This window comes from Schistocerca piceifrons, chromosome 8 (genome assembly GCF_021461385.2).
Source record: "Schistocerca piceifrons isolate TAMUIC-IGC-003096 chromosome 8, iqSchPice1.1, whole genome shotgun sequence".
Taxonomy (NCBI): Eukaryota; Metazoa; Arthropoda; class Insecta; order Orthoptera; family Acrididae; genus Schistocerca; species Schistocerca piceifrons.
In genome coordinates, this window is record NC_060145.1 from 430122750 (window position 1) to 430145778 (window position 23029).

A 23029-nucleotide genomic window follows, 5' to 3' on the forward strand; every position below is an offset into this window, starting at 1 on the left:
CCAGCATTCTCAAAAATTTTCGAAAAAGTAATGTACCGTCGTCTTTATAACCATCTTATCTCAAATAACATACTGTCAAAGTCACAGTTTGGATTTCTAAAAGGTTCTGATATTGAGAAGACTATCTTCACTTACAGTGAAAATGTGCTTCATTCATTAGACAAAAAATTGCAGGCAACTGGTATATTTTGTGATCTATCAAAGGCATTTGACTGTGTAAATCACAATATCCTTTTAAGTAAACTAGAATATTATAGTGTAACAGGAAATGCTGCAAAATGGTTCAAATCTTATATCTCTGGCAGGAAACAAAGGGTGTTATTAGGGAAGAGCTTGATACATGTCTATCAGGCATCATCCAACTGGGAACTAATTACATGTGGGGTCCCACAAGGTTCCATTTTGGGGCCCTTACTTTTTCTTGTGTATATCAATGACCTTTCATCAGTAACATTACCAGATGCCAAGTTTGTTTTGTTTGCCGATGATACAAACATTGCAATAAATAGCAAATCAAGTGTAGTCTTAGAAAGATCAGCCAATAAAATATTTGTGGACATTAATCACTGGTTCCTAGCCAATTCTTTGTCACTAAACTTTGAAAAAACACACTACATGCAGTTCAGAACTTGTAAGGGGTGTCCCAAGAGTATATGTCTAACATATGATGACAAGAAGATAGAAGAAGTGGACAGTGTTAAATTCTTGGGATTACAGCTTGATAATAAATTCAATTGGGAGGAGCACACCACAGAACTGCTGAAGCGTCTTAACAAATCTCTGTTTGCAATGCGAATTTTGTCAGACGTAGGGGATATAAAAATGAAAAAGCTGGCATACTATGCTTACTTTCATTCCATAATGTCATATGGGATTATTTTTTGGGGTAATTCATCAAGCCAAGCTAAAGTTTTCCGGGCACAAAAACGTGCAGTAAGAATTATATGTGGTGTGAACTCAAGAACATCCTGCAGAAGCCTGTTTAGGGAACTAGGGATACTAACTACAGCTTCCCAGTATATTTATTCCTTAATGAAATTTGTCATTAAAAATATATCACTTTTTCAAACCAACAGCTCAATTCATGGAATCAATACTAGAAATAAGAATAATCTTCACAAGAATTTAAAGTCACTTAGTCTTGTACAAAAAGGTGTGCATTATTCAGGAACACACATTTTCAATAACTTGCCAGCAGCCATAAAAAGCTTAACAACCAATGAAATTCAGTTTAAGAGAAGCCTAAAGGATTTATTGGTGGCCAACTCCTTCTACTCCATTGATGAATTTCTTAGTAAAACCAACTGATTTGTATATAAGTACAACATAACTTCTGCACAATTTCAGTGCAGTAATGTGTTCACTGAAAATTTGTGTGTGTGTGTGTGTGTGTGTGTGTGTGTGTGTGTGTGTAAGTATAATCTAACTTCTGCACCATTTCAGTGCAGTAATGTGTTCATTGTAAATAAGTATTACAGTAGTTGTATTACATGTTTATTACCTTATAAATAAATAAAAAACGTTTTTTATTTTAAATTCAGTGCATTAGTATTTGTAAAATGACTCTTAGTGTTCATTAAAAATGACGATCATTCCACTTGGGACCTGTGGAATGGTACATTAGCTTATTTGTTTTAGTTGTAAATATTTGTCATGTATTGTTGTTTTTCTGACATGTTCCACATCCAGGAGGACCTCCTCACTATGGATCAATTGGAATGAAAGTAAATCTAATCTAATCTAATCTAATCTAATCTAATCTGAGATATGTCAAACATTGAGATACACGTAAAACTAGCTTTCCTTATTATGAACCACAGATGGTGCAGACTATACTCATCCAGTGATTGATAATGAGGGCACTTAGCAACTTCCAACTACTGTAAAGATAATTTTAAACCTTTTCTGTTTAACATATTTACTCATTTGTAATGTAATGAGATATTTGTACCTGTTTCATACATGGGAGTTTGATTCTTTAAAAAGTTGGGGGTGGGGTTACTGTTTGCTTAGAAATCCCCCTATTTCAATTTCACAGCTGACAGTGTAGCTAAAAAGTCTGTTCAGGTTACAATACAAACTCTTCTGCTATATTTAACAGTGACATATCATTAATACTTGCAATAACCAATTATATATGGTGATTTTACGCTTCCCACCGATTTGTTTCAGAATAGTCTTTGGTTTCAAAATTTTCATAAACCTACTGAATTAATAAAGTGCTATGCATGAATGAATATGTATAACAATTTCATTGTGAAGTGTAGGATTTGTAAATTTTGTATTACCCTATGTATTATCTCCATTACCGTCATTACAGTGTCATCATTAAGTGCACAGGAAAATAAATTACATAATGTTTTTCTGACTATTTTGCTCATTAAGACATATTTACTTCCAGGAAAAATGATGCTGACATGTATGTGTATTCAAATGTTGGTAGTCAAGGTGAACCCATTAAAATAACTGAAAACTGCTTTGGAATCAGTAACAGTGAGTTCAATACTCCATTCCTCAAAGTGACAGCAGGCACCGAAAGATTTAAACAAATTGTCCAGAACTATGGTGATATAACAAACAAGGATTCCCTAATAAATGAACTGCACACTTTTCTACAGTGGAAGGAAAGGTATGTTAAAAAGCTTCAAAGCCCTTTCTCCAACAAATTTGTTAAAGTTTGTTGCAAAAGCAACGTGACAAAACAAGAACAAATGCTTACCATTCCTAAAAGCTAACTAAAGCTGTTGTTAGTAGAATAGAATACAACTAATCTTCTTCATTGTTTATTCATTAACTTAACAATGTGCCATTCAGTCTCTGAATATAAAAAAATAACATAATTATAGGCAATGAGAGTGCAACAATGGGTTTTACTTTGTTTGCACATGCAAATTCACATGACAGTGTGTGTAACTAATGATTTCTGATAATATATTTTCTTAAGAAATATATCATGTATATACGTGTTTCTCACTTATTTCAGTCATTTTCCTGACCCTGTACTCACTGAACGTGCCCCTCAAGTGACACCAGAATTTCTATTGCCACTAAGCTCAGTATTCGTAAATAATATGAACCGTTCATATGGAACAAGGTAACATATAAATTATATTTACTATGGTTCTAATAGTTCATTATTTCTGTTGGCTTTAATGTGTGTTTGATATATTTCAGAGCACACAGTATAATTCTTATGGATGATGAAGGACATACTGACTTTTACGAGTGGTCAATGAAATGCCCTATTGAGGCTACCAATCCTGTTTGGGAATACAATCATCTAACATGTCAAGTACATTTGCAGTAAATAGGAAATAAATAGATACTTTTATTATTACACAGCCCTTCTCAATCATTTCTCATAACTGTGTCTCATATTTATGGATGAAATTACAAATAGTGTTAATAAAAAGTCTAATTTTATAATAGAAACTAATACAAAAATTTGAAACTTTGGGCATAAAATTAACAATGGAATGGATAAAGACAACTACTCACTGTAGTGCAGAGACATTGTTGATAGTCACATAAAAAAGAAATTGAACAACATTGTTCAGCTTTAAAACTTGTGTTATTCTTCAGAAAACATACAAGGACTAGGCGGAAAGGGAGAGATAGCAATGTAAAGAAAAGAATATGGCACCAGAGACAGCTGTCCTGATGTGGGAAGAGCTAGTTGTGTATAATGGGAATGAGGGGTGAAATTACGAGGGGAAGACGAGTCAGAGCAGAGGGGACCTGCTGAGGAAAGTGCTGTTGATGGTCTACAGACCTACAAATCTAACTAAATGGCTGTTAGTGGAAAGTGATAAACTGATGGTGCATATGCTTATGTGGGGAAAAGGGGTGAGAATGGGGTGCAGAAAACAGGGTGACAACAGGAGTTTGTTGTAGAACACAATATATCCAGTCCACATGTTATAAAGGTGTTTTGCTCCCCTCCCCCCAATCCCCTCCCCTGCACAACACGCACAGCTTATGTCTAAAATATGACGATGAAAAGCATATAGAAGAGGTTGACAGTGTTAAATTCTTTGAATTAGAACTTGAAAATACATTATATTGGGAGGTTGTACCACTGAAGTGCTGAAGCATCTAAACAAGCTTTTATTTGCAATGCAGATGTTGTCAGAAATATATGTCACAAAAATAAACAAGCTAACATACTTTGTCTACTTTTATTCCATAATGCCACATGGATCAGTTTTAAGGTTAACTCATAATGCCGAGCTAAAAGTTTTCTAAGTTCTGAAATGCGTAACAAATTATTTGTGGTGTAAACCCAAGGACATCCTGCAGTTTTCAAACCAACAGGTCAGTTCATGGAATCTAAACTAGGAATAAGAATAATCTCCACAAAGATGTAAAGTCACTTACTTTGGTTCAGAAATGTGACCATTATTCAAGAACACATATTTTCCATAACCTGCCAGCAGCTATAAAAAGTTTAACTACTAATGAAATTCAGTTAAAGGAGGGACTTAGAGCAGGAGAGGCACCACATGACATTTTAATTTCCACTGTCTATATTTTTACAAATAAATTCATAAAACTTTGTCAACACGACCATGAAGGATTCAGGATTCATGCTCATAGCAGTGGAAGTTCAAAAATGTAACAAAATATATTTTTTTATATGTGAAATGTCATCATTTTTTCACTTACTATTGGCTGCATTTGTTGCTATAGGTACACTTTTCTTCAAAAGTAAGAGAGATTCTTTGATGAATTTTGCACAGCATATAAACCATACTTGAGGTGTATGAAACTCTAGAATTTATTTAGTTAATGAAAAAATGAATGAGCTGTTACATTTTTAACTTCATGTTTAGAAAAAACTCAAATTTTATGGTTAATTATCTCAATTTTTAGCACAATTTTTAATAGATTTGGAAAATTCTGGCATTTCATACACCTGTAAGTATGGGTTGTATGCTGTGCAAAATTCATCAAAGAATCTCCCTTACTTATGAAGAAAGTGTACCTATAGCAACAAATGCAGCCAATAGTAAGTGAAAAAATGATGATATTTTTGAACTTCCACTGCCATGAGCGTGAATCCTGAACCCTTCCTGGTCATAATGACAAAGTTTTATGAATTTATTTGTAAAAGTATAGACAGTGGAAATTAAAATGTCCTGTGGTGCCTCTATTGCTCCAAGTTGGCCAGTTTGACGTCCTACCCCCCTTAAGAGGAGTTATTGATGGCCAACTCCTTCTGCTCCACTGACGAATTTCTTAATGAAAACAATTAATAGAATCAAATAATGTGAATATTACATAAAATCTAAATTTTGCATGTCTACAGCGCAGTAATATGGTCAATGTAAGTAAGTGTTTAAACCAATTTTCTCTTTGATGATGCATGGCTATTATAGCCTAAAAATTATCATATGCAGCTCAGTGTATTATATAGTTACGCGATTTGTGACAAGTTTGTTATTACCTCTCACACAGATATATGATACAAAAATAAAAAAAGCTAGTGTACTTCACCTACTTTTATTCCAAATTGCCATATGGGATCAGTTTTAAAGTTTTCATTTGTTGTATGCCTATGGACACTAGTTGATAATTTTCAGCTGAGAGTACTGCGTGCAATACACAATTTTATAGCCAGGCAAAGACAGATGTAACACATGTGTTCTGGCTGCATTTACCACATTACATTACATCGAGGCTTAAATATTGCACTGTGCAGGCACATAAAATGTTGTTATGTATTTTCTGTTACAATATAAAATTTTAAATATTTATTCATACTGTACATACAATCCTCTATGGCATACACTTTTTTTTAAATCACACAATGCTAAAGGAGAACTGTATGAGATGTAGCCTTTAAGTTTTTATTATCAACATGGAAAAATCAAGCTGTGATGCATATTCAGCTGTTAATGCAACACTTTTTCCCCAGTAGCAGATGACTTGGTAGAGACCTTGAGAGAACAAGTCTGCATTTTCAGTGTTGGTGATGGTTTACAGACCTATAAATTTAACTAAGTGGCAGTTAGAGGCAAGTAATAAATTGGTGGTGCATATGTGTATGTGGAAAAATGGGGTGAGAATGGAGTGCAGAAAATGAGGTGGCAAGAGGAATGGAGACTGTTGTAGAACACACTATGTGCAATCCAGAGGTTACAAAGGCACCCACCCCCCTCCCCCTGTACAATACACACAGTTTATATCTAAGATGTGATGATGACAAGTATTCAGGGTGATTTTTTCCACCATGTAAAAACTCTAGGTATAGATCAATGAGAGGATACAAAACAAAAAGATCTAATGAATTTATGTTTGGATATGCATGGTTTTCATTTATTCAGTCATACTTTGTTACAGAGACAGCTGTCTAATATGCACTGAAACCACGCAGCCACAGTTATTATATGCTTGGTTTCCTTCTAGAGAGTGGTACAGTTCCTCATATGTCATGCTCTAGCACCCTCCCCTGCCATAGTAATTGCTAATGAGTCCAATTCACTTCTCTTGCTGGCTCACCTTGTATTGGATGTGCTACAGCATTGTACACAGTGGTTCTGTATTTGAATTGAGAGATTGCCAACATGGTGTTTATTCAGAGAAAGGCAAATTGTGACAGGCAGCAAAGTTCTATCATGAGACCTATCCCCACCGACAACAACCACAGTGTTCAATGTTTGCAACAGTGTTTCACTGTTTGTCTGAGACAGTGTCATTTCAGGAAGGATGATTGATTGATTGATTTTTATTGTTGTAGAGACCTCAGAGATCATCTGAGGCATTACAAAAGTCAATATTACATAGTATAAATGTTACACAAATAATTACAAAAACAAGAAAAATATTACACAATATAAATATTACACAAATAATTGTGGTACCTTCACACAAAAACAAAACAGAGAAACGTCTGGTACAAATTGATATTGCATAGTAAATTTAGCCAATTACAGACTTACTCATATATAGAAGCATATAAAAACTGACCACAAAGTGTAGTCATACCATATTCTTTGCCTCCCTTAAAAATTCATTAGTTTCATAAATGCTGAGTGCAAGAAGAAATTCTTTTACTTTTTTTTTTAATTGTTGAATTGGAAGATCCCTGATATGTTGGGGTATGGCATTAAAATTTTTTATGGACTTGTACAAGAAGCACTTTGGTGTTTTTTATAGTTACATCAGAAAGAAACTAGGTCCTGCTTGTTTCTTGTGTTATAATTATGTCGCATGTCATACTGTTGATAACTCGGATAGTTTTCCTTAATATGCATTACACACTGTAGTATAAATATTGACGGCAAGGTCATAATCTGTAATTTTTTAAAGCTTGGCCTACAGTGAGCTCTGGGTGCCAAGCTACATATCAGTCTTATTGCCTTCTTTTGTAGTTTGAAGACATTAGCTGCCTTGCTTTGATGTCCCCACAGTATTGTACCATAGGAAATGTGGCTGTGTATTAAAGCAAAATAAACCACTTTAAGTACTGGCATGTTTAGACAAAGATGCAGCTTCCTTAGAGCAAATATTCCTTTGCTAATGCTGCTTCCCACTTTTTCTATATGGCTACTCCTGGATAATTTTGAATCAATTCAGATTCCAAGGAAATTAACAGCATTTGAGCTCTGCTCAAGTTCAGTGTTATTATTCCATGATACATACAGGTCTTGTATTTTTTTTCGGTTGACACAAAGGGAATTAGCTTTACACCAATTTTCAACTTTGACAGTGCACTGGTCTGCTTCATATTTCACCTTCTGTGCTGTTTCTGCAGTTATACAGACTGCAAGATCATCTGCAAATAAGTAAGTCCTAGTTGACGGCCCAACTATATTACACGGTAAGTCATTTATATAAATAATAAATAGAATTGGGCCAAGTACAGAACCTTGTGGGACACCCATGCCCACAGATAAGTAATCTGATTTTGCACTATTAAAAACCACCTTCTGCACTCTATTACTTAGATAAGATTTTATCAATTCCAGAGCACTTCCTGTAAAGCCATAGAATTGCAGTTTGTTCAATAAGATTTCATGAGAGACAGTGTCGAAAGCTTTTGATAAATCAAAGAGTTTATTCTGAACCACTATCTTGCTTTCTAGTTGCTTCACGCACTGTGTTAAAAGTGATAAGGCAGATTTACAGTTCCTAACCCTGATCTAAAGCCAAATAGACTATCAGTAAGATTTTGTTTTCTTCAAAGTATTTTACTATTTGATTATTTAATATAGCTTCTATCACTTTAGACAAGATTGGCACAATTGAAACAGGCCTAAAATTATCACAACTTGAGAGGCTGGCTTTTTTGTGTATTGGAGTGACTTTAACAAACTTTAGTGCCTTTGGGAACTGAGCCTCCAAAATACATGTATTTACTACATGTGTTATCAATTCTGGCAGTTGAACTGAATCACACTTTAACATGGCTGCACTTAAACCATAAACATCATTACTAAAACTGTTCTTCATTTTCCTCAGTATATTAGTAACATCCTGTACCTTGACCAGTTTAAAGCTAAATGTACTTTCAGGCTTTGTGGTGTTTCTCAGGTAGTATTTATGGTCAGTGGCTATATTGGAAGTGCCAATCACCTTTATTATTTCTTGCACCTTCTCAGTGAAGAATGTATTTAACTGTGCAGCATTCAGATTACTGCTTTCAGCCTGTGAAGTCATTTTCCTGTTGCACTGACTGTTAATGATATTCCACATTGCACGTGTCTTATTTTCAGATGTTAGTATTATATCTTCATTTTTTTTTACACCTAGCTTCCTTTAAGGCCTGTCTTAATCTTTTCTTTTTCACTGTGAGCATGTCTTTAAATACTTGAGAACCTGTACGCCTATACCAGTCATAATATTGATCACACTCCCTCTTGATCTTCAACACCTTTTCATCCTTGACCTTATTTACTCTAAGTGCCTTTTTATTATTTAGTAACTTAATGGGAAAGGACATCTTAGCATATACAGAAAGAGTAGATTTATTTATTTATTTCTTGTTCCGTAGATCCAGTTAGTGAGTCAATCACAAGGATATGGAACGTGTCAAATTGTACAGGTTTCAATTTAAACTTACAATAAATACAAGGGCATTTCAATGGCAAATTGTACATAGTTTAAGTAAGACATACTATAAATACAGTAACAGATACAATGTCAGCTAGATAACATAACTACCATTTGACAGAAAAAGGAGTTTCAAATAAAGGTTAAAGATAAGAGCACAAAGTTAAATCAGATATTAGGCCTACAAGAGTAAATACATGTACAGCCAATCTGTTGTTACAAAAAGTGTGCTAATGCCCAAATGCACAATAAAATCAATTGAACTACTTCTAGACATAATACGTTTAGTGATGGTATACATTTTCTTTCAGGTATTCATCCACAGTATAATAAGATTTTTCTGTCAGGTAATCTTTGAGAACTTGTTTAAATTTTGACAGTTCTGTATGAACACATTTGATATGTCATGGTAGAGCATTGAACAGCTTAATGCTGGAGTAGTAAACTCCTTTTTGTACCAGAGTGAGACGTTTCATTTCTAAATGTAGATTGTTTTTGTTTCTGGTGTTATAACCATGGAATTTACTGTTGTCTTGGTAGATGGAATAATTTTTGCACACAAAGGTGAGCAAGGAAAAAATATACTGTGAGGCAGTTGTTAGGATACCTATCTTCCGAAACAAGTGCCTGCAAGAGTGTCTTTGATGGACCCCACAGATTATTCTGATTGCTTTTTTTTGGATGGTGAAAACTTTTTTTGCAAGTGGTTGGTTCCCCCAGAATATGATAGCATATGACATCAATGAGTGGAAGTAGCCAAAGTAGGCAACCTTAATAGTGTCAACTTCAGCCACTGAAGAAATTACCCGTAATGCAAATGTTGCCGAGCTAAGTTTTTTACATAGATGAAGAATGTGAACTTACCAATTACATTTACTGTCTATGTAAGCACCCAGGAATTTTGTGTCTTCAACTTTCTGTATTGGTTGACCTCTACATTTTATGTTAATTTCATCGGGATTACTTTGTGATGTATGGAACCTCATATAATGAGTTTTATCTGCATTGAGCGAGAGACCATTTGAGGAGAACCAATTTAAGATGTCATTAAAAACAGTATTTGTAGTTTTTTCAAGATCATGATCAATCAATTCGTCAATTAGAATTGTGGTATCATCGGCAAACAGGGTAAATTTGCTGTTTGTCTCAGAACAAAGAGGAAGATCATTAATAAAGATGAGGAAAAGCAGTGGGCCCAAAACGGAGCCTTGAGGCACACCACACGTTATCGTGCCCCATTCAGACGAGGCAGGTTCTCCAGAAGAGCCATTTAGCATTACAGTCTGCTTCCGATCCTGTAGATATGATTGCAGCCACAAGCCAACAATACCACCTAAACCATAGTATTCTGCCTTTTTCCAAAGAATTTGGTGGTTTACACAGTCGAAGGCTTTCGTAAGATCACAAAAAATACCCACTGGAGACATTTTTTTCTTAATGGCTTCCAAAACTTGGTTGCTGAAAGAGAATATTGCCTGTTCAGTACAAAGACCGGCACGAAAACCAAACTGATTTTTGCTTAAGATACTGTGGAAGTTGAGATGGTCTACAATCCTCCTGTGCATGAGTTTTTCTAGAATTTTCGAGAGGGTAGTTAATAGGGATATTGGGCGATAGTTTGTAACAATGCTTTTATCCCCTTTTTTAAAGAGAGGAATCACTACAGCCAACTTAAGTCTGTCAGGGACAATCCCATCTTGTAGGGATGCATTGTATATGTTGCATAAGACGGGACTAACAAATTTATAACAGTGTTTCAGTATTTTACTAGAAATATTGTCCACACCAGCAGAATTTTTATTTTTTAAGGATCTAATTACTCTTATGACTTCGCTTACAGTAACTGGAGGTAAGGATATCTGTGGGATTCTGTTACTAATAGCTTTCTGTAGGAGGGACAATGATTCTTCCATAGAACCATTACAGCCTGTCTTCTCTGCTGCTCTCAAAAAGTGGTTATTAAATATTTCTGCAACCAACTCAGGTTTCTTTATGATACTGTCCCCTGTATTAATCTCTACCTGAGACATGTTCCCTGTTGTCCTGCCAGTTTCCCTCTTTATTACATTCCATATAGTTTTAATTTTATTTTCTGAGCTTTCAATTTCTGATTTTATACACATACTTTTAGATTTATTTATAACCTTCTTGAGAATGCTACAGTAAAGTTTGTAGTGTTGTCGTTTCTTTGGATCATTACAAGTCCTGAGAGAACTATATAACATCCTCTTTGTTCTACAAGATGTTATTATCCCTGTAGTGATCCAAGACTTCTTGGCATTGCCTATATGACTATTTCTAACTACTTTTTTGGGAAAGATGGACTCAAATACAGACATGAATTCATTTAAAAATGAATTGTACTTTTTGTTTACATCTGTTTCCCTATAAACTCGGCTCCAGTCTATCTCTTTTAGGCTATCATTGAATTTTTTATGGCCCTGTTCATTTATTATCCGAAAAGATTTCCAAGAATGCTCGGAACTGTTGCACACACTGATGTAATTGAGCCTAAGCAATTGACCACCATGATCAGAAAGGCCAAGGATTGGATGTACAGTGATCTCATTGCATTTAGACTTATCTATAAATATATTATCTATCAGACTTTTACTGTTAACAGTAATCCTAGTTGGGAAATCTACTATTGCCATCAGATTATAAGACTCCATTAAATGTACTAAATCAGCTTTACTATTGCTCTCATTTAGGAAATCAACATTAAAGTCACCAGTAATTATCAAGTTCTTGGACTTTGAGTACAGTATGGATAATAAAGAATCTAAGTGCTTAAGAAATACATTCAAATTCCCTGAGGGAGATCTATACAGTGCTAACACTACAGCTGTGAAGTCATTTACAGTAATCTCAACACCACATACTTCAATTTGTTGCTCTATACAATGGCTCTTTAAATCTAATGCATTGTAAGATATGTTGTTTTTTACATAAATTACCACTCCACCTTTTTCCATTATGGTTCTAGAGTAATGCGCTGCCTGACAGTAACCACTTAGCTGTAACCTTTCAATATCTTTCACATGATGTTCACTAAAACTTAATATATCAGTATCTTTTATTCCTTGTGGTTCCTCTAACAGAACAGTAATGTCATTTACTTTATTACCAAGTCCTCCCACATTTTGGTGAAAAATTGTCATTTCTTTGGAATTAGAGACAGATCTAAACTTTTGCCTAAAAAATTATCGGTAGCTACAGACACAGTACGTTCATTACTAACAATTTCCTGAAACATTTGAGTTTGAAACCGAGTCTGACTTGATGGTTGGAGCCATTCAAGTGCGATTGGTTCCAACTTTGGGGTACATTTGTGGACTTCTTCCAATATTTTTGTTTTTAAGAGGGTACCTAATGCTTTTTTTCCTGATCTGTTCAGGTGCATACCGTGTCTTGTAAATAATTCTCGTCCAAAACTGCTTACATCTACAACACAAGTATTTTTAAAATGCTTACACAACTTTGCTAACTTAGAGTTCGTTTGTGAGATAGCCTCATTTACACAGGACTGTGGAATTAAGTCATGTCTCTTTGGAATGTTCACAACAAATACCTTAGACTGATGAAGCGCCGATATTTTCTTCCTGAGCGACTGTATGGCATCATTTCCTTCGTTGCAGGCAACGTTGTTTGAGCCACCTATTAAGATCACACACTCGTTTTTTACTTTTTCAGGATCACACCCCGCTACAACTTCTTGAAGTTTAGCACCTGGCTTCACAATTCTACAAACATCGGTAGCATTAAAACTGCTTTTCACTATATCAGCCATGCCTCTACCATGACTATCAGCAAAAATGTGAAAACGATTTGTTGATGTTTCACTCACAGCAGACTGGATCACACCACTGCCACTTTCATTGCTGTTAACTGAACGTTGTGGCTTTGGAAGATCAAACCTAACCTTTTTCCGATAGTTTATCGGCACACTCTTCTTACGATTGTTTTCACTTTTAGTGAGACTATTACTAGAACAAAGTACATCAAAATTGTTTACATTCTCGAACCTCGCAACATTTGCTGTACACGAATTTTTAGTGCCGATTGTTTGACGCTTGTTGTGTACTACCTTCCATTCTGATGATTTATCAGCGTCATTTTGCACCAATGTAGCCATGTTCTCGCGAAAGTTTTTGTCCTTCTGTCTGTCATGAAGCAATGGATCCATGTTTCGCTTCGACTTCAGTTCCATATTTTCGGACTTCAGGCTGTCGATTTCTATTCTTAGACTCCTGATTACACATTGTAAACTAGCAATACGCTCATTATACTTTAATAATTCACCTTTCTATCTATTGCATGTTCTCGATAAACGTGCAACCAATTACTTTTATCAATATGAGACTTAAACATATTTAGATTATCATAATTGACCACACATACTTTCTTTCCTGCCATGTGCACTGAGTCAGTGTTACAATTTCTTGTTATATCTGTTCTAAGAAGTAGTGGCCAGTGGTCAGATACCCAGATCTTAATTACCTCTGACTTGAGATGCATTAACTCATTTGATACAACTATATTGCCAATACAGGTACCAGTACCTTTATAATGCGGCCTTGTTATTTCAGTGGTTGTAATATAAAGACCAAAATAATTTAATAAATTATTTACATATGAGTTGTAGATAGTGGACAACTGAAAATTCAAATTGAAATCTCCACAGATTAGTATCCTACACTTATACTTACAGACTGTCTCACATAAAGACACTAACTTGTTAACAAAATCATCTGTTGAATTGCCTCCAGTCTTAGTTGAGTACAAAGCTACAACTATTAAATTTAAATCTGTTAACCTAACAGCTGCAATTTCACATAACATTTCTAGAGATGATGCTTTAACTTTTGCTATTGGTTCATATTTAATTCCTTTTTTTTAGAAATATAACACACCCACCACGATTTTTATTAGTTCTACAGTATTTGTCAGCTAGGGTGTAGCCCTCAGGGGGAACCCACACATCTGGTTCCCCATTGTGGACAGTATTTTTCATTTTCTCCGAATTAATGATGACACAAAATTTGCTCTCCTCGTCAGTCACCTCCATAATTTCACGGAGTTATTTTCTGATATTATACTTGACCCACCTGCACATGACAAATATGTTGCACTTAAACAAGCTATTATCGAGCATGCTTCACGCTCAGAAACTGAATGGTTATGCCAAGCAATTTATCACGAACCACCCGGAGACCAGTCTCCGTCCCAGTACTGGCGATACTTACGAGCTATGGTTCCTAAGGAAGCCCTGCCAGACAACTCCATTTGGACTATTTGGTTGGATAAATTCCCTTTAACCTTGCAGTTAATGCTCTTGCCACAGAGACACCTTCCCCTAGAGGCTAAGCTGTGCCTAGCAGACAAATCTTATACCCTATTCAAACCCCATCAACCAGTTGCTGGTTCCAACAGAGTTTCATCGTACAATCATTACACCTTCCTACATCCCCCGGCAACCACGCAGGACATGATGCACTCTTCGCCAACCGAGGTTGGCAACTCCGCATGCGCAGCCACACAACCAGCTATGCGCGCCAGCATTAAACCACACACCAAACCGACCACGCCTGGTACCGGGTCATCCGCCCAGTGGAGAGATGACTCCGCGGCTTCTACCAACAGCAACAGGGCTGTCATCAATCTACTGGTACCATGCAACATTCGGTGACAAAGCCGCGAAGTGCCGAGCACCCTGCAACGCTTTAAACTCCGCGGACGGAGCTGTTTAGGCACGCCACTCTGTCCTAATGAACCTCTGTGCCTACAATCATGCTCTAATTTTTCGAGCCTTCCGACGCCATCTGCATGCCCGTACGTATATGATCATACATTACACTCTTCATTCTTAGTCGATACGGGCGCATAAATGAGTATATTACCTGCCTCTACGACTCCTGCGACCGCACAATTGCGTCTCTTACTCCACCCCACAACGTTGTTTTGCCGCCGGACCGCTCCTTTTCTGGTCACCGTGTTCAATACGATGCCGGGGCTACCGATGCAACAGACGCAGCGCCCGTGGCTGACACCTCGTCGACCCATCATGATGCCGCTGTGCCAAGGGCACCCAGACCCCACCACACCGCCACAACATCAAGCATGCCTTACGCGTGCCCTCGTCACCTGTAGCTGTCACCACGACGCCTCCAGCACTGACCTACGAGGCGCCGGTTGCAGTAACGACGCCCGTTCCGAGCTCTGCTGCCACACATGCTGCCGCTGCCGCTGCCGCTGCCATCACATCCACACCGACGCCCTCGAGGCGCCACATACAGGCCAGTCCAGCGTCTCCCTGTGTCGCCCTGCTAGGACAGTCAGGTCAACGACTCCACACGTCAGTGTGCACAGTAACAACGGGTATTGTCCATCATATTCTCACGACACCGGGATCGCCGATCAGACACAAAGCCTGCGGGCTTAATCCAGAAAAACTCCTGAGTGCACATGCCATCATATCCGAACTCTTAGATGCCAACATCATCAGACGCTCTAGTAGCAGTTGGTCGTCTCCTATTCATTTAGCAGATAAACCCGATGGCATGTACAGACTTTGCAGCGACTACCGCGCTTTGAATTCCAGAACAATCATGGATAACTATCTGGTGCCACATATTCAGGAATTCACACAGTGGTTACATGGCTCTCAGGTTTTCTCAGTGATAGACTGTAAAAAAGCATACCACCAGGTACCGATGGCACCAGACGATATTGAAAAGACGGCAATTATCACACCCATCGGGCTCTTTGAATACTTATACATGCCTTTCGGGTTAAAAAACGCCGCGCAAACCTGGCAGAGATTTATTGATATGGTGTTACGACCTTTCCCTTTTACGTATGCATATTTAGGTGACATTTTAATCTTCTCACCCTCTAGCGAGGATCATCAAGCCCATCTACGTGCTGTCACAGACGCTTTGTCAAGCGCAGGTGTTGAAATCAAGCAGGACAAATCGCAACTTGTGCTTTCACAAGTAACTTTCTTCGGACACGTGGTTTCCGCTGCAGGTATCGCTCCACCACCCCCTCACATGGAGGTAATTACCAACGTCCCACGACTGAATGACTTTCAAGAGTTACGACAGTTCCTCGGCATGGTTAATTTTTATAGAAGACACATTCCCCATGCCACAGTATTACAACGTCCGCTTACCATGGTGCTTCGCGGGAAGAATACTTCAGGCACGTGCAAAGTTCAATGGACAGATGAAGTGACGACGGCTTTTGAAAAACTCAAAACGGCCGTTCAGACAGCAGTGACTCTTTCACATCCTATGCTGGACACACAGCTTTCGCTTATGACAGATGCAAGTGACTCAGCAGTGGAGGCGATCCGCAATCCGAGTATGTCACTCTCCTGCATTCCTCTCACTCCGTGCTGGAGGGGGGGGGGGGGGGGGGGGGGGCTCTGTAGCGATCGTACAGTAATAACCTGTACTTCCGTGCATACCTATGTATGTGTCTTTGCTATATTTACGATCTTTGGGTCTGCTTCGCCTAGAGAGTTGGAGGTAGTCGAGTGTTTACTCTTGCACTGTGATGTTAACCTGTGATCGTTATCTGAATAAACTGATGTAGCCCAATGATGAAATGGCCTGTGGTACTTCATTTTCTGTATTTTAGAGGGAATAATGCTGCAACAATCCCCAGTGAGTTGGTGAAAGCGTGCAACAACTATGCACCATTGTGACAATGGATAGATGGCACAGACGCTTTCTGTAAGTGAAAGAAGTCTGAATGAGGAAGAAAAACATGGCAGACCACCTCCCTGTAAAAAACTGGGAATCACTAGAGAAGAGGAGCCCATAGTGCTCAAAGGCTTGCATATTACAGTCAAGATGTTAATGGAAAATATGAAAATCATATCTTATTTTTTTACACCTTGTATGACATTTGAACATGACAAGGATCACTGCCTCCTTGGTACTGCAACTGCTCACACCTATACAAAAAGCCAACTGAACGAAGACTGCAGGAGAACTTTTTCAGCTGTGTCAGGCCAATCCAAATGACTAAGCACAAAGAACAAGTGCTGGTTATATCAGTGTGACCCCAAGAGAAAGGAGCAAAGCAAGCAGTAGAAACATGTAGATCCAACCATAAACAGTCAAGGTGATGTTTGCCTTTCTTCTTCTTCTTCTTCTTCTTCTTCTTCTTTGACTGCCATGTCATGATGCTAACAGGTCATTCTCATAAGGGACAAACTGTCACAGGAGCATACTATGAAAATCTCTTGACAAGGTTGCAGTAGGCTGTCATTATGAAACATTGCTGGAAGCATTAGTGGATGCTTTTCCTATTGTGATAGAGAGGTGATTTTTGAAGTGGAACATTTTCTGAAAGCCTAAGAACCTGTTAACTACCTCTCTACAGGGTGATTTTTTCCACCATGTAGAAACTCTATGGACTGCTCAATGAGAGCATACTCAACAGAAAAAGTCTAATGAATTTATGTCCAAAAATGCTTGGTTTCCATGCCAGAGACCATTATTCATTCATACATTGTCACAGAGACTGCAGTCTAATATGCTCTATACAATGCAGCCACAGTTACAATATTTGTTGAAAATGGTTTCCATGTGCCTCAATGCATGCGTGTATGTGCCGTAGCATGTTCCGTCTCCCACATTCACAATGCCCAGGTTGCATTCCAACAGTGTCAAAGGCAGCATGAGTACGCTGCTCCAGTGTCTCCACGTCTAGAATGGCCTCTGCATACACGATACATTTGAAAGTATCCCACAACCAGAAATCGTACGGCTGAGACCCGGTGAACGATCACCTCATCTGAATCATCGACCAGGGAAGACACGATTGAGATGCGTCCAGATGTTAATGGCGAAGTGAGCTGGAGTGTCATCATGTAGCAGCTACATAATCCTTTCTTCCAGCAGGGAAGACGATAGTACCGGACTGTTAGGCAACAAGGAAAGAACACTGGTCCCAAAATACAGTCGCCAGTTATCCCGGCCCACACATTCTGGCTGCACTGATGCTGATGATTTGCTGTCGCCATACCATGGGGGTTCTGCATACAATCCCACAAGTGACTGTTATGAAAGTTGAAGATACCATCCACGTAAGAGTGGCCTTATCTGTGAGTAGGATGGATGACAGAGATCCCACAATTGTGGTTGCCTTGTGAAGGAACCAGTGACAAAACTACCTGATGTGGAAAGTCTGTCACTAGTAAGCCCTGCACATACCATAAGTGATAAGGATAGTAACAATTGTCGTGGAGAATGTTCCACATAGTCATCTGGCTTACTCTGTACTGGTGGGCCAATTGCCTCGTACTGACTCAGCGGTCGCCTCCCACTGTATTAATCACATTTCCCTCCAAGTCTGTGTCTGAACATTTTGGGTACATCCTTCATGATTTCATCATTTCAAGATGGCGGCAACTGGTAGTGTTTGTAATTCGTGTGTGTATGAAAGTTGTAGTTCAATAGTAAAAAATAACAAATATGTGCCTTGTAGTGATATTACTGTGAAACTAAACGAACGAATAATCAGTCTGCAGAAAACTGTGGAAGTCCTACGTAAAGAAATCGTATACCTGAAGAAAGAAAATCAGCAGCTACGACTCACTCAGAGAGCATGTGGGACTTCAGAAGCAGTAAATAACGAATGGCAGATATCAAAGGTAACCTGTACTGTAAAAGAACCTGCGCTCTGCGAAACGGTTCGCCATAATAATAGCTTAGCAGCAGTAAATAAACCACCAAGAAGAGTAAGGTTCGCCAACGTAAACAAATATTCGCAGCTCTGCCCGGTAGAAGACAGTGTAAAAACCTGTAGAGTGAACGTAAGTAAGTTTTGTGAACGAAGTGATGAACAAGAACAATTAGCAGCAAAACAGCATAATGCCAAAAACAGCATAAGTAGCTGCAGTGTGAATGTTAGCAAGTTTCATGAACAAAGTAGCAAACAGGAAACATATGCAGTGAAACGTAATAGTGCTAATAAATATCAAACAAGAAATTCAAACAGGAGTGAAACAGTGTGATGGTCAAAGTTTAGTATGTAAAACCTGTAAAATTACCTTATTGAGTGATAGCCAAGGTCGTAATGTTTCAAGTTACCTTAACGAAAACGTAAATCTCGAGTGTCTGGGGTATGTGTATCCTTCAGCAGAAGCCAAGGATGTCTTGCAAAACACTAACAAAAAGGCGTCTGAAGCTGATGTCGTCATAATTATGACTGGAACAAATGTCACAGCGAAAAACAACAGCGCGAACTTAATAAAAGGTTTAAGAAGCACATTACCAAGTATCACATCGAAAAAAGTGTTTGTTGTCGATGTTCCATTTAGATATGATCTCACAAAACGATCCTGCGTAGAGAGCAAGGTATTGGAAGTAAGCAAACGGCTCTATCACCTGTGTTCGAAATTCATAAATACCACAATCATTAAAGCTAGCGAGTTTGACAGGGAGTGCTATACACAACAAGGATTCCACCTCAACAACCAAGGAAGAAGATTAATCTCGAAACTAATTACCAAAACTGTGAGTAAAGAAATGGCCACCTTTACAGTAATACCGCTGGACCAGGGAAACCTGTAAAGCCTGCTGGCCTGTCTGGCAAAACATTAACAGATATGCTCCAGCAGGATCAAAAAATCTTCAAACCATTCACTCTGGGCCCAGGAAACTAGATGATCTTAAGGTAAACAGACTCAGGCACAGATCAGACAATTTCAATGTCCTTCACTGGAATGTACGGTGTTTATCTAATAAGCTGGAAGTAGTGGAAGATGTCATAGAGACTTATCACTTAGATGTAGTCTGTCTCATAGAACACTGGTTAAAGCATGATGAAATAGATCTATACTGCTCTGAGGGCTACACCCTAGCTGACAAATACTGTAGAACTAATAAAAATCGTGGTGGGTGTGTTATATTTCTAAAAAAAAGGGATTAAATATGAACCAATAGCAAAAGTTAAAGCATTATCTCTAGAAATGTTATGTGAAATTGCAGCTGTTATGTTAACAGATTTAAATTTAATGGTTGTAGCTTTGTACTCAACTAAGACTGGAGGCAATTCAACAGATGATTTTGTTAACAAGTTAGTGTCTTTATGTGAGACAGTCTGTAAGTATAAGTCAGGCTTGTGAGCTGGTGGATGATACAGTGCGGCAGCAGACGAGGATGGGCCACAGGATGGGGGGTACCATAAACTGGGCCGAGGAAACGGGGGCAGAACCCGCATTAGCGGTGGGCAATGACTGACCTGTACTCAACGGCGTGGAGATGTGTGATGCAGGTTGGTTGTAGAGCCTCTTGAGATGTTGCTGCGGTGCAGGAAGAGCCGTTGAGGCGATGTTGTCCCACGTAGCCAGGTTGGAGTCCGACACAGCAGCAGTGACCAATTGCACTGGAATTGCGGGCGGCGGTGGGGATGCATGGAAAGCACCAGTGTCAGGCACAAAATACACTGAAATGTCATCGTCGAAGCACAGCGCGGTTGCAACCGTCGCAGTTGTCATGTTAGTGGGCAGAATCGTTCCCCGAACACACGGCACAGCAGGCACGGCAGAAACCGTGGTTGGCGGTTGTGGCGGGAAAGTTTGGTTTTGAATAGACTTCTGAGCCATACAGAGCTGGTTTGGCGTTGAGTCCAGTGAAGGTAGTGCACTGTCCATGATCGGCGGTACACACAAATTGGTCCGTTGAGCATGTTGTGCAACATTTAGCGATATATCACAATTCAGTTCAAATGGCAAAAATGTTGTGCCGTGGAGTCAGGAAAACCATGGAACAGCGATTGTGACATGCCTGAGTCGAAAGCACTGTCTGTAGCACTGTTAGCACTGTAACAGTTAACGGTTCACACGAGGCATCGAAAAATTCCATGTGGATACACACATATTCGGAGCACTATTATGCGGAAGCACTGTGGAAAGAAAACATGATTCTAAGTCAATTAAAACGTCCGTAGAAGAAAACCAATAATCTGGCAGTTGACACAGTATCGTTGTTCGGATGCATTGTCAGTAACATAGTTTGTTCAAAAATTTTGTAACTGAGCGGCAATAACTCGTGTTAAGAGGAATTAACCTGTCTGGGGTAACCAATGTGGTGTTTTGGTTGGTATTGAGTCCCATAAGCCAACTTCTTACAGCACAATAATGATTTATTCGGATAACGTTCACAGGTTAACATCGCAGTGAAAGAGTAAACACTCGACTACCTCCAACTCTCTAGGCAAAGCAGATCCAAAGATCGTAAATATAGCAAAGACACATACATAGGTATGCACAGAAGTACAGGTTATTACTGTTCGATCGCTACAAGTACAATCAATACACATGAGTAAAGTTCAATGATGTGGGTATGAAACTTTGACATAAAACACCTCTCAAAAAATAAAACATGAGGTCACATTATTTAGCACTGCTGGAAAGTACAATGCATGAACACACACAACCTTGCCTACACTACAACCATCACAATTAGGCTAGCACCTGATCCCCTCACAGTGGAGGTGTATTTCACTGCTTCTGAAACAAGGGAAACAGAAAATCAACAGCAGAAATATTCTTCACAAAGACAGCATAACATAGATGATATATTAATAACAGATTCGAAAAACCTAACAATGAATGAGGGCATAGTAACCCTATAAGTCAACATACTCATGTACATTGTAGAAACACTTCTCAACAAGGAATAATTTTAAGTCTGATCTAAAACCCATTTCCATCTCCAACTTCTTTATGTAGTTTGACAATGCACTATAAAGAGTGACACTGAAGTCGCTTAGATGTCTTTGATCACAGGTTGCTCTAACTTGTTCTATATTGAGGGAAACACAGTTGTGAGCATTATAACTGTGGTAATTGGATTGGTTAGCCGGTTATCAAGTCTAGCTCTCATCAACAACATAAATTTACACATGTACAAGGAGCAAACACATCTTTTTAAATAGGGGCTTACAGTGAGCCCTAGCCAAGCTATATGAATAGCACTTTTCTGTAACGTAAAAATTTCATTTAACCGACTATTAATTTTACAAGGGACTGGAAGTAACCAAAATAAGCTATTCTGACACCATATGAGGAGCAAATTTTAGAAGTAATTCCAGAGCAAAACATGTGGTATAGAGTCTCTGGGAGAGATTAGTTACATGGTCTTTCCAGTTGGTCAAAATACATTCCTAAAACTTTTGTGCATTGTACACTTTCTAACTCATTTTCACTAAGTACGAGATGGAGATTTTGATTTTGATACATCTTTCCAAATTGTATGTACTTTGTTCACTTTATGGGTCAGCCTATTGGCATTCAACCATTTTGTAACGGACAGAGATTCCTTAATATCACACACTATTACCCTAGTTCTCTCTGCAAACAACATGATCTTGGCTGCAGTTTCTGAGCTGTACACATCACTTACATAATTTAGGAACAGAAGGGAGCCGAATATACTACCCTGGGGTACACCTATTTTGTCTTCCCTTGCATCAGATACTATGATTAGCATGAGATAATACTAGTTCCAACATCTGTAATCTAGTTTTTAATGTGACTGAACCCACTTGCTTTCTATTCCTTTCATCTCCATTGCATCCAATTTATCTAGAAGGATTTCATTTCTGTCCACACTGAAAGCTTTAGAAAGATCTAAATTAACTCCTACAATACTATTGTTTTTATCCAGATTTCTAACTGTTTCATATTTATTATTGTTTCCATACTTCTACCTGTCTGAAAGCCATGCTGATTATTATTCAGTGGGATGCGGTTGTCTAAGTACATGGTGATTTGTTGTTTCATTAATCTCCCAATTACTTTAGAGAATGCTGAGGGGAGTGAAATGGGTCCGTAATTTTCAACTTTATGCTTATTTCCACTACTGAATAAAGGTATTACTAGTGAGATTTTTAATCTCCCTCAGTGAATGATAAATGAATCTACTTGGCTTTTTTGCATTTGACACTTTTTATC

The 23029-nt window shown here is 38.3% G+C and overlaps 1 protein-coding gene across 1 annotated transcript in view; it reads left to right on the forward strand.

Moving 5' to 3' along the window:
* LOC124711629 (transport and Golgi organization 2 homolog) overlaps positions 1 to 4167 on the forward strand; it is a 71068-nt gene extending 66901 nt beyond the window's left edge. Inside the window, exons 4-6 of the mRNA XM_047241807.1 lie at positions 2402 to 2629; positions 2984 to 3094; positions 3175 to 4167. Of these exons, the coding sequence (XP_047097763.1) occupies positions 2402 to 2629; positions 2984 to 3094; positions 3175 to 3307 (472 nt within the window). The 3' untranslated portion in view covers positions 3308 to 4167. The remainder of the gene's footprint in view (positions 1 to 2401; positions 2630 to 2983; positions 3095 to 3174) is intronic.
* The last annotated feature ends 18862 nt before the right edge of the window (positions 4168 to 23029 follow it).